The sequence below is a fragment of the Bombus terrestris genome, chromosome 7, assembly GCF_910591885.1.
Source record: "Bombus terrestris chromosome 7, iyBomTerr1.2, whole genome shotgun sequence".
Lineage (NCBI taxonomy): Eukaryota > Metazoa > Arthropoda > Insecta > Hymenoptera > Apidae > Bombus > Bombus terrestris.
The window spans coordinates 24,615,527-24,631,691 of NC_063275.1; the positions used below are offsets into that span (position 1 = coordinate 24,615,527).

A 16,165-nucleotide genomic window follows, 5' to 3' on the forward strand; every position below is an offset into this window, starting at 1 on the left:
AATATTACTAAATACCATTTTACGTATATATAAATCTTTATAATTTCTGATGTTGTTTGAAACAAATTATATCTTTTAAATTCAACATAATTGATGAAAAACAGGCAGAATTAATACACCAAAATTGTTAAAATATTTGATTTGAAATGCAATATAATTACTTAATAAAAGATAGAAATATTCACAATCAATATAGGTTAATAGAGAGCATTAAAGTTTATTTATATGTATCTATCGACGATTTTTTTTAGCGTGAAGGTTGTCTTTTCATCAATCCATAGCATGAAAATCGATCGGTCATATGAAAGATTTATTTTGGATATTGCAGTCTGTCTAAAGGATACAGAAATGAGTTTTGTGGAGGGTAAAGTAGCACCGAAATATCCGCGTGAATGGATTTGAAACGCATTTCTTATTCCTTTTCTGATTTTACAAGATGATGCGTGACATTCTTTATTTTTGAAATCAGTTTACCTACAAATTTGAAAAATGTTATAATCTTTTATCATAATACTATTATCGTAAAGAAATGATTAAAAACTAAAAGAATTCATCCGAATTTATAAATTTGTAAAAGAATACTCAATACGTTTGTGAAACCTTTCTTTACCTCATTGAGTAACAGAATCACGATAACAACGAAGTAGAATACACTTTTAGAATTTTTCTAAAAACAGCACGAAATTTTGTTTTAAACATTGTGCTTTCGTATGCGTGAACGATTATCGAGCAAAATAAATAACACGGCATGGACGTTCGTTTTAAGTTTGCGCTGCTGTAATCATAGCGTGCAAGTCATTTCATATTCTTTACGTAAGCTACCATCTGTAAGAGTAGATGTATCTAATTGCCATTACACTTGTTTACTTACTGGTGTTTATTTCATAAATAACAGGAATAACAAGAATCACGTCATCGATAATGTAATAAAATTGAAACAAATATATTTGGTGATCGACAGTGGAAAAATTAGTACAATTTTCGAAAAAAATTCTTGATATATATCTACAAACAGTAGCGAATGATAATGCTATAATTTTCAGCGACTAAGAAGCATATGTATACTGTTACTCTATTTGCTACCGTGGAACCGTCGATCGATTCGAGCAATAAGTCATCAATAAAACATATTCTCCGCTACACTTTACTGTCTATCGATCCCGCAACTATATTACTTTCTTATTTGTGACGATAACTTTTCTCAAAGCAAGAATTTCTTTCTCTGGTGCCGTTGGAAAAATCGTTTCCCTTTAATATATAATTTGCAAGAAGTGTCCACTGCTATATCTTCGCGTTGTAACGAACAGCGTCGGTTGGCTTATCTATAATTAAACCTCAATGCGATTTGTCTGAAAGAGAATCGTAGAAACGACATTGCACTTACATTCTCCGCCATGAAAGTTCATCTTAAAAAGGAATAAAAGCTTTTGTTGGAAGGTTTCGTTTAATATTATTTTAATTTGATCGTTATTTTTTTACGATATTAATGTTGAAAAGTCAAACGATCGCTACTGAAGCGCGGTTTAACGTCGCGCTAAGTCGTCCATATGCTTTCTACAAGGGAAGGTGGTTTCTCCAGATCTGGTTCGAAATAATCCGCGGCACGAGGCACCAATAGTATCCTCCACCTGCTAATCTCGAGGAAAGCTGCACATTTCAAACGCCTTCCACCTGTTAGTCATGGGGAAAGCGTATGGTTACGAAGTTTTTCGAGTAGAACGGTGCAACACGCAGTGGTTCTCTCTTTCGTCCTTTCGGTTCTTTCGAGGACTCCGTACCATCTGCGTCCTATGGAAAATACAGATGTCCGTTATAAAAGGATAAATATAAGTAATAAAAAAAAAAAAAAAAAAAGAAATATATTTCAGTTCCAGAAAGTAGTCGCGTGACAATGTTTCGTGCGGTTGAATACCTTTGGGAATTTCTTTATCGAATAACAAAACGAGATATAGTACAATATATACATTAGTTTTCTAATATTTAAAATTAAAGCAGTGGCGTCATAACAGCTGCTAAAATGAATATTCTTCCGAGAATAAATATTTTACACTCCGTTATGGAGGGTTCGTATAACCGAATAGATTATTCAGAAAGGTAATATACATATGTAGAATAAAAGTCGCGTGTGCACGATGAAATTCACGTATAAAAAAGGAAATTTACGAGCAGTAGTAAGTATCAATTTACAAACGATCGATTAGCTTTAGCGTATATCGTTGAACGCGTTGGTTCGCGTCACGGTAAAACGCGCGCTCCGCCGTACAACTGCAATATACACAACTGTCCATAGCAACGTTGTTGTCAACATAATTTCTACAAAGTAGCATGTTTCCTGGAATCGAAAGAGGCGCGTAGCGAAGCTGGAGAATCACTCATTTTTTCCCCTTTATTAACGAACTCGGTCGTGCCTCCGTTTGATAGAGGCAGAGCTCGCAATTTCCTCGGTCGGAGTCACCTAGAGCATCGTCGGAGGAAAAGGTAAAACATGGGAGGGCGAGTCCCCTCCAGGCGCGTGCCTTGCCCCTTGACCCCCTCGTCGTACCTCGTGCGTGACCCCCACCCCTGTTTGCCACCCACTCACCTACCCCGACCCAGTGGCCCGCGGGCCACCCCACCGCGCCCCACCCCTGCGCCGACAGCGATTCGACCCCGCGCGCGCACCCGTCTCGAGCGTCGTGCTCGTTCGCAGTCCGTCAGTCTATCGGCAACCTGCGTACCAGTCGTGTCGCAGTGCTTACGTAACAATATATTATTATTATTCTTACTTGCCTGACCGGTGTGTTGTTCATTTATAAATTGCGGTCTACGTTTTTTCGTTCGTCCCTCGCCGAGTTACTCGTCCTTGCCGCTCGGTCTCTACTCTAATTGGTTTAATCGACACGCAATTGTATACATACAAAAGGGTCAATCGTCAACGTTAATACATATGCATATCTTTTCTCGATCAACTACATAAAAACACGCGAAGAAATACATATAAAATACAAGCACACGTAAAACACGACGAACGCACGCGCCGCGCTCGCGATAAACGCGCTCTACGTCTCCCGCGAATCGCCGTTACCTGCCTGTCTCGTCTGCACACGTCGTCGTGCGAGTACATCCGGATTCGGATCGTCGTTGTTCAACATCGCCGTGCTGGTTCATCTCCGTGGTCGCGCGATCGATCGATACGCGATTATTAATCAATATCGCCTACGATTATATACGTGTTATAAAATACGCGAAGAAGAGATAGCAGGAGAGGAATCAGGATAACACGTCGCTGCTGCATGGGTTACTACCTGCGGCCGGTAAATGAACAAGTGTCGTCGACGAACCACCACTATAGAGCACGTTCTCTGGGTTCGGCCCTCCTCCACGGGCACGGTGTATCGATTGCTCTAAAATAGACGCGTGGGAACACCTGCAGGCTACATACACATTCTACCTACAGCTCAGACTGTCTGGTTCTCGCTGTAGCCCTCTCTCTCTCTTACTTTCCCACTGCATCGGTCTTTCCTGACGCCCTTGCACAGCTCGTGACAGGTGCAACGAGAGTAACGGTAGCAGCAGCAGCAACAGCAGCAGCAGCAGCAGCAGCACCGCGCTGTCGTAGGGCTGGAGGTGGTGGAGGTGGTGGCGGTGGTGGCGGAGGTGCAAGCGATTAAGAAGAAACGTAACAGGAAGCGGAAGAAGCGAAACGAAGGCGAAAAGAAAGAGAGAGAGAGAGGGTAGAAGGACAGAACGGAAGAAAGTACAAGAGACATAGATCGTACGTACGTGGATATACGTGCGCGCGCGCGCTCGCCAACGGAAAGGAAAGGAGGGAAAGGTGGAGAAGGAGGAAGGAGGCGATACGCCTGGGTTTCTCGCGAGAAAAGGGTTATTTCCAGTGATACGTCCTGGAGGCGCCTGTCGTCTTCGCCGGTACAACCATAACGCCGCCCGCTTTAAAACGCCCGAGACGGGATACGGTGGACTCATCGCCGCCACCCGCTCGAACCGCAGCCCCCGGAAACCCCGGACCATCCAGCAAACTCGCTTGCATCATGGACGCACCGCTCTCACAGAGTATGGACTCCGTCAACACGGTAGCCACCGGTGAAGACGAGGTACGTGCACTAACTACTACACCGTACATTGTATCGTTAACGACGCGCCTGTGCATTACGCACGATCCTCTCTCCTTCTCTCTCTCTCCCTCTCTCTCTCTCTCTCTCTCTCTCTCTCTCTCCCTCTCTACATATATATAAATATGTACATATATAAATATATGTATGCGCTATGTATGTATTATACGTGTATGTATACCAGAGCCGCCGATTGCTTCCTCGTTTTCACCCTTCTCCCTTTCTCTCGCCGTTCGTTGCGCCGTGCCGCGCCGCGCGAGGCCGCGCGCGTACACACATTTGCACAGGGCATCCGACATACCTACTTCCTTCCTTCCTTCCTTCCCATCAACTTACCTTAGTTACCCTCCGTCCCACTCCTACGCTCGCCATATTGCTCGTTTCTCTTCCTTCCTCGTTTTCTTCCCTCTTCTTCTATATATTACTCTACCTTGCTCGCTCTTCCCGTCGCTTTCCTTTTCTCGTGTACATCGTATTCTTCCCTCCTCGTTCCTCTTTCCAGGGCTTACACGTCACGAGAACGCGCAGGCGCGTTGCACGCGCAAACTTTGCGTGCTTGCTGTGTCGTGGCTGCCGGTGCACATAGTACTTACACGTATATACATACACGCGGTTCAGTCCTGTGTAAGCATGTGTATAGAGAGCGTTAACGTTACGAGCGTGTATATGGGCAGAGAGAAGGCGGGAATTCGATCGTGCACCACAATACACAGTGTGTGCCGCAGGTGACTCGTTTCCATCGTGCGCTCGATCGGTCGGTTGGCTGGATAGGCTGGTTTAGCAGGTCGGCTTCCTTCCTCGCAGCCGAGCACCTGAGAGAGTGACGCGCCACGCCAGACCACGCTTGTTATTGATTTTTCCGCAACGCGAGACCCGCGGAGGGCTCGCTATACGCTCTCTGTCACATCATATGCCGCTGGATTACGCTTCGTCACACGACACACGCATTATCAGACGTTACATAGGTAGTAGGCGACCGCGCCAACTGTTTTATTATCGGAGTCCTACGAAAAACAAGTACATACGCTTTGTTCGTCATAGAAAACCTTAAGTCTCTTATATATAATCATGGATCATGCTTGCTCGTGATATATATTGGACGATCGTTCAAGTCGCCGGTTATTAGCTGCAGGCACCTGTCCAGCGAATTCTCGATCGACTTTCACGAAACTGTCGGTCTTGTAGACCAACTTGTGTGGCGCTTACTAGTTACGTACCTGCTTTTTGATCGAACGTGCAGCTTTCAATGCAACGCACCGATCGCTATCGATATTTGATCAACACGATGACGCGCGAAATTTGAATAACACATCGGGATAGAATTAATATATACATCGGTAAATTTTTCATCGTACGCCAACGTAATCCCTTTCAAGGAGTACCCTCTACGTTCTATCGTATTTTAACTCGTATTACATCGTTCTAACGTCCCTTTTACGCGACTTCTTCACCTTCTAGGGACAAAATGGAGGCGCTGCCCGTAATAGAAGCGAATCAAAGACGATTTATTATTCACGCTATAGAACTTCCCTTACTAACGTCACCGAGAAACAGAGGGAACTTCTCGCGACGCGTTCGAACGCTTTACACACGATCGATTAAAATCGAAGGAAAACTAAAGCGTTTGAAACTGGTGCCTGCGAATCGCATCGTAAATTGTTAATACAGCAAGGGCGTTGCACAACCGTGTGAAATATCGCGATACTTATTTTCGAAGCGCAACATTCGCGGAATTATTTCTGGCTGTTTGTTTCCTCATGGTTAGTGGTGGGATCGAGTTTAACATGTACCTACGTACTTATAAATCCGAATCAATACTCAAGGTTCGTACCGTTCGAATATTACTCATAACATATAAATAGTTGATTCATCGTACTTCGCGAAGTATTCGACCTTCGCAAGCTGTTTGCGAACATCGAAACGAGTACTTGCGAGTTTCAAAAATCTAATTACAAGTACTTTGATATCAGAACTAATCGATACTCCTGCGAGTACCGATCGAGTCGTGAAATTCAGAAATACGTATATCCTGTTTATGCTTTTACAGGCTGCATGTAATCGATTATTATCAGCGTAGAATTACATCGTGCATGAAAATTACGATAGCAGATTTTAATGACAATCGGAAAAGATACTTTTGAGAGAACGGAGAATTTTTGCTAAGACGTTCATAAAGTTTCGAACCTACTCGACGATTATTCTATTTGACAGAACTTACTTCGTTTCTCAAAGTACTCACAGGGGGTTTGAATCTGTCGCGTTTAACCTTGCCGTCCTACTTGCTCCCATATCATCCGAAATGAACATTATATTTCAATAGATATTATTAATCTTCCAAAGGTCGCGATTGATCCGACAGATACGTGTAAAATTTGATTCTAAATATCTTTAAATTCGTAATTGTTCACTCCTCTTTATATTTATATATACTTTCCATATACTGTAAATATACGTATATATTACGTTTCGTATTAATTTTAGCGCTTTTTGTACAGTTTTTTTTTTTTCGCAAACATAAGCACTGCTGCATAGATTTTGAATTATCGTATCTCTCAGAATTTTACGACCTCGGCAGGGATAAAATATACACAGTTTTCAAATATTTGGTTTTACTATTCGATGCAATTTCCGTATCTTGTACGCGTTTCACGGTTTTTATGAATAAAATAGTTGAAAAAAGGTAGAAAATGTCGGAAGAGATACAATCGCGAAGAAGAAGCGAGGATGACAGTAGGATTAGGTTCGATTCTACTGGAAAGCATCGCTTCGCTTTTACATACTTGCAACGTATTTGAATCTGTGTATCGTTACTCGTGGTTCCAACGCGTTGTCCTCGATGAACCGAACGATAGTTTGGCCGACGTGTATCTTGCGATTGCCGTTCGTTTCGGTCACGTTTGATGCGATCGTTCGATCGTACGGATCGAGATTTTAGCGCGGAGAAAATCACGATTTTCTCGCACGACCGGCTTTGTCGGACGGTCTGTCACGTGGATCAGGAAGAGTGGATGTATCGAACGGGAACGACGACACGAGAGCAGGAAACTTGGCCATCGTTTTGCTCGGTTTCCTTTTACGATTCCTTTCCGTGCGTGCTCTTCCGCATTGCTCGCAAGCAGGAACATCGACGCTCGATTAGGAGGTTATCGACGGAGATCGACATTGCTATTGACGGATCGTTTACAATTTACGTTCCGAAGCGTGAACGTTGTTAACTAGCGAAAGACCGGACAGTGAACATACAATGTGTAAAAGTTGCGCGGATCGTGGAAAGAGCTATACGAAATTGTAATTTTGGAAGTTCAAAGTCAACGTAATAGTAAGCTCTTGCAGAATTGAACTGATGGGAAGATCGATAGAATTGAGATTCGAACGGTCGATGAATAAAGTGTAAGATCAATGGGTTCGCATAAACGCCAAATTACATTTACCTTTACCTCTGTAAAGGGTAACCTCGCGCGGAAACATTGACAATTTTTATATTAAATGGCATAGGGCATCAGAGTCAAAAGTATTTTATTATTCCAAATCGTACGTACGATGTTGTTAAGGGTTAAGGGTTTGATGCAAACGATGATGCAAATGAATCACAAATCGTCACAATGTCGATGATGATCTACAAATCGTGAACAACCCAGCAGAAAAATCTCTTTGTTTCGCATATCAGCTGCGTAACACGGTGAAATCCGAGTTCTTCGACTCTGGTTTCCGCCCTTCACCGCAACCAGCGAAATAAGCCACGTAATAAAAGTTATACACTCTGTAGCTCGGGTCGTAATTAAAATTTAGCCGGTGATCTTGAGATAAAAAGCGTGCACAGGTTTTTTCAGAAGGGGGAAAGGGTAGAGCTGCGCGATTTTTCCCACTGTTCGCCACTGCACCGTTGCTGGCTCCTCTTCGCTGTTTGTCCCTTCTACATTCCCCGCTAGCCTATTCAAGGAAAGTACGACGGGGGGAAAATTTAATTCTCGCCACGTCACGGATAAAAACGTATTTGTTGCGTGATGGGTCCATGCGTGAATGTAACGAGGAAACGCTTTTACATTTCCCACGACTATTTCGCCGGCGAAATTCACGAAATGGCCTCACGTTTCGCCCTCTATTTCGCCCATCAGTTTGCTACGAGACCGAAATAATATTCCACGCTTGTTTTCCAATTAATTTGGTCGAGCGTAGACGAACGAAATTCTAAGCAGGAGAAGGCGGATAGATTATGTTTTATCGGAATAAGAACGATCGAAGTTGTCGCGGATGAGGTTGTACGCGCGTTAGCGACAAAACGGTCGCTTTAGCATTTATTTATACTGTAAATTACAAGAAGAATCGCAAGAGCCTTTTATTATCGCAAGGCGTCGCTACAAGAAGAAGGAATTGAATTTTTGATTGCTGCGAGCTAAGTAGCTAAGAAACGTCGTTCCGCGTCGTCAAATGCCCTTTTCCTAAGCGACAAAACTGTCGTTAGCGCGCGACAGGTTCTTTGGTTGCTGACGAACAGATTGCCGGCTTTTACGCGTTTGTGCGAAGTTCAAAGGAACGTATAGAAAACGTACAATAGAACACATAGGATAGGTAAAGTATAATTTTTAATAGACGAACCTCGCCTTACCTCGCCTCTCTGATTGTTTTACCTCTCCTCGTTGAGTTTCTTTTCGTCATAGATGTAGAGGGATCAAATTTTATGTACTTTGGAACTTGCTATTAGCTTTTTTCTGATAGTCTTGTGTATGTCATTATAGGGAACCTATGGTCTTAATTCAATTAGGCGAGGCTTGTTTGATTGTAATGGGATAAAAGTGTTGGGCTTGTTTGCTTATGATGTTACGACTCCTATTCTTGTTGATACTATTCTTGAAACGTCTATACCGTAGATCATCGAATTTCAGTGATTATCGAGGAAAAGTAGCGTAGCACGAATCGTTCGTTTATAATTAATTGTTTCCCTTACTCTGCATCTCCGTTAGGAAGCCAATAGTATCTACTCTAGGAACGATGGTCGATGAAATCGTTTAATCGTTAAAATGATGGGAATATATCGCGATCAAAGCTCCAACTGTATCAAACTTAACGTTTCATGCATCAGCCATTCCTCGATTTTCTATCCATACGCAAATTTTCGGATACTAAACCCAGTCTATTCGTCTAACACGAACGAAGCAATGTATTAGTTTTATTAACTATTCGCCGAGCGTTTACGCGATCGAACCGAAACTGTAATCCACAGTCTCTAAATTAATTGCAAGAACGTATTTGACGCTTGGAATTATGCAGTGGAATAATAGCCCAAACACGTTTATCCGGCGTTGTATACTAAATCGAGGTGCTGGATTTCCAGAAGCGAGATAAACGACGATCGATACGAGCATCGATGAGCATCGAATTCGCGTATGATAACTGGAAGGCGTGAAACGACGATCTCTAGATATCAATTCGACGATTTAACCTTATTGCGTTCTTTCCACCATTCTCGACCAAATGTACGATTTCTTACGTTAAAAATTATCTCGAGTTTACAGAAAATATCGGAAGAATCGCCATCGTTACGCATGATTTCTCGTTTCAATTTCACGTTAGATGTCTGCTGAAATCGTCGAGAGTCCTTGTTGGTCGATAAAATCAGAGCGAAACTGAGATATAGAAATTCGCAGTATCGTTTAACGAACTCGCGGTTGGACGCGCAGTCAATTTGGAAAATAAGATCCACGCGATGGAGCTTTGCTTCGCGGTCAATTAGCTTCGAATGGACTCGTTGGAATTTTTAACGTTGCCCGGAAATCGGTGCCGCGTCTGGGAAACACGTGGAGCCGATTTCCGCCACGGGGGAAAAGAGAAACCTGCCGCAAGAAGTTGGAGAGTCGTTCGAGAATTATTTTAATGCCAGACGTTTCTCTCTCTCTCTCTCTCTCTCTCTCTCTCCTCCCTTTCTCTCTTTGGAAAATGTCTGCACGCGAGAAGCGATTCTCCATCGAATATCGTGCATTTAAAATTGCTACGGTAATTTTCAAGTATTAACGTTGCATACATGGAAGCGGAGTTAAGGGAAGAATAGTTTAAACATCGTTATACGAATATTTCAACGCTTTTTAAAATATCAGTTTTTAGTACTAAAAGTTGCGTTTCGAAAAGAATAAGTGTTATATATATTTATCAAGGTTTTTATTTGCGTAGTTGCCTTCTTTATTTTCCTATTTTTTATCAGTATACACGTACAAGAATTTGCATATTATCAAGATGACGTCAGTGAAGTACGAAGAAGATCGAAAGTGGAAGTTAAACAGAGAAGAAGTTCGTTTAACAGCGGTTCACAAGTTTTAGGAGTTGAAATAAGATTAGAAATAAAAATTTATCTTAGAAAAAGAGACAATGCGTATCTAGATTCTTCTTTATATATATATATTTTATAATCCTTGTTGCCAATCCTATGCAAAGAACAGATCTAATTTTCCGAGAAACTTCTTTCCTAAGCATACGATGATCTTTTTAAATTATATCTTATTTTTATTCTTTAATTGCTAAGATAGAAGTACAACGTTTCTCTTAGCTATATTATTCGGATGAAAATAGGAGGTAGGTTGGTAGGAAAAGCAAGCTACGTTGTTTTCTAACCAGAATTTCGTTGTTTCGAAATACAGAAAATTTCCATGTTACGATTGCGTAACGTAAAATCGCCAGAATCGCGGACCGTGGCCGATTGTATAACGATCAAAAACGCTTTCCAGGTTTTTCACGCTCTGATTCGCATTTTTATGATGTCTGGACGCGTCAGGGATCTACCCTTTGGAAAATGTGGCGAGTGCAACCAAAGAATTAATTTTCTACTCTGTCGAGGACGAAATAAAACGGGGATTAATTTTGCAACACTTCTTACCTTCTCGGTTAACATGGACACGCTCGATAATCAATTCGCCCGAGGTGATTGTTGCGCGTTTTAGCTTTAGTCCAGTGCGTGGAAATATCTGGCGATCTTTCTTATTCCAACGAAAGAAACAAAGCGAGTATCGAGAAATTAACGGATAAAGGTATTCGTACACGAATTTACATTATGATTATTGATTTTTGCGTCTTGAAAATGCTACAAAGTGTAGGAAACGTAATCTCGTTTCGTGTCACCTTTCAAAATATTCTTTTACCAGTTTTATACAAATAAAAACCTTTTCGATCACAAAGTTTAGGCGTACAATTTTTTGACGATGTATGTCGCGTTATATCGATCGATGTTTGATTAGTTCATAATGTCTGTATAGGCTAATTTATTTTCACGTTCGTTAAGCCGCGTCCTCGCTCAGCTACCGACGGCATATATTTTACGTAATTAAATTTCGAACAGCACTCGCATTAATATCAAGTAAATTTGGTACACAAAACCAACCGACCGTAAATAACAAAATTAGCGATACGTTCAATTTAATTTTCAGTTCTATGCTTCGTGCAAAATTTAGCGTTCCACTGTATATACGTGCACGCGTGTAATATAAACTTTCATACGTCTATGTTATAATCGATCAAATAGGCATCACGCTGGAAAACAACGGGCACCGATCATTTTCCGTTCATCCTATCCGTCGTAGGGTTAGTACGTATTTCTCTCTTCTGCATGTTCGTTGCTTCAATTATACGAAACTTTCGAAAGCACCGACTGTTTCGCTATAGAGGCGAACTCGATCGTTTCCCAACATAAACTTCGTTTCAACTTTATCCACGAAACCAAGGAATTTCATTAAATCGCACGGGATCGCGGCGCAATTTTTTCCACCTTCGTGTTCCATTCGCGAAAGCTACATCCACCGGCGATTGGATTGATTCTTTGGAATTAGATTCCGGCTAGTGGAACTCCGAAAATGTAGATTATCGTTGGTCTGTTCGAAATTAGTTCGACAATTTTTGCAGAAAGTGAAAAATTAGTTTTTGCCAGATAAAGTGGTTTCGCTCGATATTTCTTATCAATTCTTGGTCGTATATTCCGTTGCGATAGACGCATCGATGCAAATGTTGCTCTAGCTATTAACATGGAAGAATTTATCGTAGGGACTTTTGACAAGAAATTAACGTTCGTGGCAACCGCGCGATACTTGCGATCTTTGACAAATCCGAGTAGTTTGAAAAACTATTTTCCAGGTTTCACGTTTTATGGAAATTACGCGGGATAAGCATCGACAACCTACGAATTTGGGAAATTTCAAAAAGTAAAGCTAACCAGCTTGGCCTGTAAACGGCTCGTTTACCAAAATCCACCGCTTTGCCACAATTTTACCATGCAGAGTGCAATCGAAGGTACACGCAACACGACCAACGTCGGATTTATTCGTGCGTGCGAATGCGCTCGAATTTCGGTTAATTTGCACGCATTAACGTTTACCTTCGAAACATTGAAACGTCGGTCGCAAGTTGTTGCGCCCGAGGTAGATACACGTGTAAATTAGCGCAACGCGACTAGTTCTGGACAGCGACGGAAGGGAAGAGAGAGAAAGAGAGAGAAAGAGAGAGAAGGAGGCATACGTGTACGAAATGCGGCAGAACAGGATGTGGAACGGGTTAAAAAAGAGGGAGAAAGAGGGAGGATACGTGGAATCAGTGAGCGGTTCTCTTTATGCACGCACCTGCACACATCAATGAAAGTTAACGCATAACGCGATACCGCGTTCAACCTACAGCTAAGAGGATAATGCCGTTATACCTCGTGTCCGATAGCTATTTGCCCAGTGAATTTGAAATATCTTTGTCGATTTTTTTACGGGCCGATGCAACTTTCACAGAGTCTCGCACTCACCGTAGAAACGGCACTTGCGCATAAATCCCAATGATTATGTTGCTTTCTTCTTTCTTCGTGCGTTTTCCAGCGGATTTTTGTTACGTCAAATCGGATTCTGAAAGGCACGACGAACCAAGTTTGAATAAGAATCGGTGGATTCTATCGAAGTAATCTGTTTGTCCGCGTGTAACTTGGATCAGTCCAGAGATGATCAGTTTGATTGACGAAAATCACGACGTTTCCTTCGTATTGGATAAACAGATTGATCTTTGCCAGACGTGTTTTCTTTACCTCTTTCTCTTTGCGCTTGTATATATTATAAGTTGGGTCGTGCCATCTGAATTCGATATCTAGTCCCCCATGAATCTGTAATTCGTTCGACTGCGTCAAAATCAGAATATTCCGTTTGATCGTGGATGAAAAGATTTGGGATGGTATGTAGGCGATAGAAGGTTTAAAAACACTAGAGTATATTTAACAATATAATTTATTAAAGTATACCCTACGTGTACACTAGTCGTATAACACAACTGCTGGCTTGATTCGTGATTACGAATATAGCTGTTACTGCTCGTGTCACAAAGGTTGCCTCGCTTCCCTGTTCGCTATATTTATAACCGTCGGAGTTGACAAAAGGCGCCGGGATTTTAATTTCGAAGGTGTTCTCGAAAGATCCCAACGGACGCTGAACTCTCGACCTTGTTTACGAATTTTGACTTTTCGGATAGTCGACTCGAAGGCCTATGATCACGACAAAAACGACGGATTTCGATTAACCTTCGGTAACCGCCTAAGGTTGTCGGATCTATAATAAACTAATCTATCGGTAAATACGGCTTTTGTGTAGCGGATTCACTGGACGGAAACCGTTATGAATTTTACCGTCGAGTGCCTTTGTTCGTCTATACGCGTATAATTTGGATTATTTAATTCAAATTTGCTGTACTAGTTCCTAGATCAACAATTCGTTCCAACGCGTCACGACATTTTTCTTAGTTTAAAAAGTTAACTCGAAGAATTGTCTTTCCAAAGATAAACTTCTATTTCTTTCTTTCGCTATTCGTACATATATGTGCGTTCTTTTACCTTGTTCAACGAGCAGACCAGGATGCAGTCTCCAAGTACAGGATAAAGTTGCACTCTCGGGGAAAATTCGGTTTCGAGGAAGCGGCGAGTGTAGAAGAAGATCGAGTACTTGTTTCACGTTTGAGCGTATGCGTTTGATCGTCTCGTGGATTGTTCGGGTAGGTCAGACGGATGGGAAATTGCAGAGGGGTGAAAGGTTGTCTGGTTTGATTCGATTTGGAAGGATTTATGGGAGGAATTTTATTTTCCTAGAATTAGCTCGATTTTTCGACCGCCAATACTAGTTGACTAGAAAAGAAGAACGTTGTTAATACGCGGCCAGTTTAAATAACTCTATTATCGTACGATATTGGGAGTGTTATCGTCTAACGTTACTTTCTATTCGCAATATAGCTTCGAGGAGAAAATGTCGATTACGCGGGGATCGAAACGAAGATTTACCATGGGATTAAAGTTTCTGTTATTAAATTAACCGACGATTAAGTAGGTACGAGATTAAGTTCACAACTGGATTTAGTAATTCCAAGCTTTGTTCCGCTTTAAAGCAAGTCGCAAACGTCTTTAGACGTCTATAAATCTTACCAATATGGATTTTTCTACTTTCTCTTGATAATCGCTTCAGATACATGTTGTTTCTTGACTCCTTGACGTACTGACGCTTCAAGGCTATTACTCTGTGTCAGAGACGTAACGTTCCAAAAAGTACTTGCTTTTATTTCATTAATTTTTGAGCGAAGAAGATACCGCTAATAATAAATCAGGTATCAAGAACATACGGGCCAACGTTCAATTTTGTATATCGCTTAAAATTATTTCACAAAGAGATTTATGAAGTTGACCGTAACATCGGCGGGATACGCCTTTCCAATTTTCCTTGAGTAGGATAGGTCATTGTTCTATTCCCCTGTAATTCCATTTCCAACAGATCGACGCTCATAAAATTGACAAATTTCTGTCTTTCCAATCTTACCTTTGTAATATTCTGGCTTTCCAATTCTCCTTAAGTAGAATAGGTCATTGATACCAGAACCATTCCGCTCTCCTCTGTAATCCTACGTCCAAAATATCCCAGTAATCTAAAATCTCCATTAAATCACCCACCAAAGAACCAAAACGTGATCCAACTCGAAGCCGCAAGATCATCGTTCACTCGCAAGCTTGTTCCTCTTTACGGAAAAACCAGAGGTGTTATACTGTACGATGAATTACGTTTGTAATGGTGCGAGGCGAGCGTACGTTCGAATGTCCGCTATAAAATAGCTACGTAACGTGTTCCTGGAAACGAAACTTTGGGAGAATTTCGTTTACAGGAAGACGGTTTGTTGGCGGAATACCGCGAGTCGCGAGACATGGAAAAGAAGAGGAACGGATAAAGGAGCGAGAGATAGAAGGGTAGAGTTGTTTTTCGGCGTGATCCAAGCGATAAGGCAAAGGGATTGCGAGCAAAGTTATGTGGACGATAAAATTCGCCCGGGTGTCTTAGTTGGATCGTACCGGAGAATTTTTCCGACCGACAACACGCAAGCAGTTTACGCAAGAAGGTCCCACTGGCTCTCGTGTAATCGTCGTTATTACGTAAGACTCTTTTATTGTAACTTCGTGTTGCAAAGCAGATGCGCGGCTTTCGCACGCGCGCAACGCGTCTTCGGAATAGGCCTTTACGTTCGTCGAGATTACAGCATGAACTTTTCCTTTTTTTTTTTTTTTTAAAGACTGAATCGCACAGTAACTGCGTGTTTCTATTTTATTCGCCGGAATATCGCTCGGCAGATTTCACGAGATGATCCGAGACGTTTTATTTGTGTCCGAGATGCAATAGTGGATAGTCAATTCGTTCGGTATCTCGAACACAATGGTATGACGATCTGAGATGCGTTCCGAATGTAGAAGAAATTAAACGGATCACTGTACCTCGTTTCCTCGAGAATCGCTTGTTTAAAGGAACGACGGCCCGTGGGTAGAATGTTTGGAGAGGTTGTAATAGGATAGTAGACACTCTTTGTGGAACTTGAATCCGTTTAAAATACGATTATTGTATTATGTAAAGATATTGGAATTTTCATCTTTCATAGAACCACCTTTTAGGAATAAATTTCATGTACGTTGTAATTACTCGTTTCAAATTGATCGTGTAATAATATTTTTCGTTTCACTCGCGAGTTATCGCAGTCATTTCGGTTGAAAAGTTTAAACACATTTGCCACTTACTCTAACGTGAAAT

General features: G+C 41.6%; 1 protein-coding gene and 1 long non-coding RNA gene across 5 annotated transcripts in view; one reads left to right on the top strand and one right to left on the bottom strand.

Annotated features, from left to right (window-relative positions):
• Positions 1–193: 193 nt before the first annotated feature.
• Positions 194–4,682, bottom strand: LOC125385389. The gene is made up of 2 exons (XR_007224585.1): positions 4,449–4,682; positions 194–1,788 (listed from the first exon to the last, which is right to left on the bottom strand). It is a non-coding gene; the product is annotated as an uncharacterized LOC125385389 (long non-coding RNA).
• The window catches only part of LOC100645197 (protein couch potato), a 198,179-nt gene continuing 184,699 nt past the window's right edge, over positions 2,686–16,165 (top strand). For 3 of the 4 annotated variants that reach the window (XM_048407170.1, XM_048407172.1, XM_048407171.1), the window contains exon 1: positions 2,686–4,094. In XM_048407170.1, coding sequence (XP_048263127.1) covers positions 4,032–4,094 — 63 coding nt within the window. In that variant the 5' untranslated portion in view covers positions 2,686–4,031. The remainder of the gene's footprint in view (positions 4,095–16,165) is intronic. The other variant, XM_048407174.1, reaches the window with a different exon arrangement.